The sequence below is a fragment of the Pterocles gutturalis genome, unplaced genomic scaffold (genome assembly GCF_000699245.1).
Source record: "Pterocles gutturalis isolate BGI_N339 unplaced genomic scaffold, ASM69924v1 scaffold4469, whole genome shotgun sequence".
Classification (NCBI taxonomy): Eukaryota; Metazoa; Chordata; class Aves; order Pterocliformes; family Pteroclidae; genus Pterocles; species Pterocles gutturalis.
The window spans coordinates 11,026-11,363 of NW_010127920.1; the positions used below are offsets into that span (position 1 = coordinate 11,026).

Below are 338 nucleotides of genomic sequence, written 5' to 3' on the forward strand. Positions count from 1 at the left end.
AGCACGGCATACAGCACCACGAAGACGATGAACTCCTTGTACAGCAGCTTGTAGATGCTGCCTTTCCAGCGGAACAGCAGCTTGGAGAAACCCCCGAAACGGGAGTTGGCGACTTTCAGCGTGTAGGACACGGTCATTGCAGCTCAGCCCCACGCCTCCTCAGAAAAATCCCTATCTTGCTGGCTGCTGGCCAAACTGGGGAGAACTGGGGTTCCCACCGATGTCCAAGCTGCAGGTCCCGGGGACGTGTGCTTGCTCCCACCCAAAGTACTATGGCCCATCAGCAGGATCACCCACGCAGCCACCCTGCCCTTCCCATGCCCGCCGCCGCCACTGCC

At 60.1% G+C, this 338-nt stretch overlaps 1 protein-coding gene across 1 annotated transcript in view; it reads right to left on the bottom strand.

Moving 5' to 3' along the window:
- The window catches only part of LOC104466096 (bestrophin-4-like), a 4,111-nt gene extending 3,974 nt beyond the window's left edge, over nt 1–137 (bottom strand). The window contains 1 exon segment of the mRNA XM_010079422.1: nt 1–137. This exon segment is cut by the window's left edge and continues 15 nt beyond it. Coding sequence (XP_010077724.1) covers nt 1–137 — 137 coding nt within the window.
- Between the last annotated feature and the right edge of the window lie 201 nt (nt 138–338).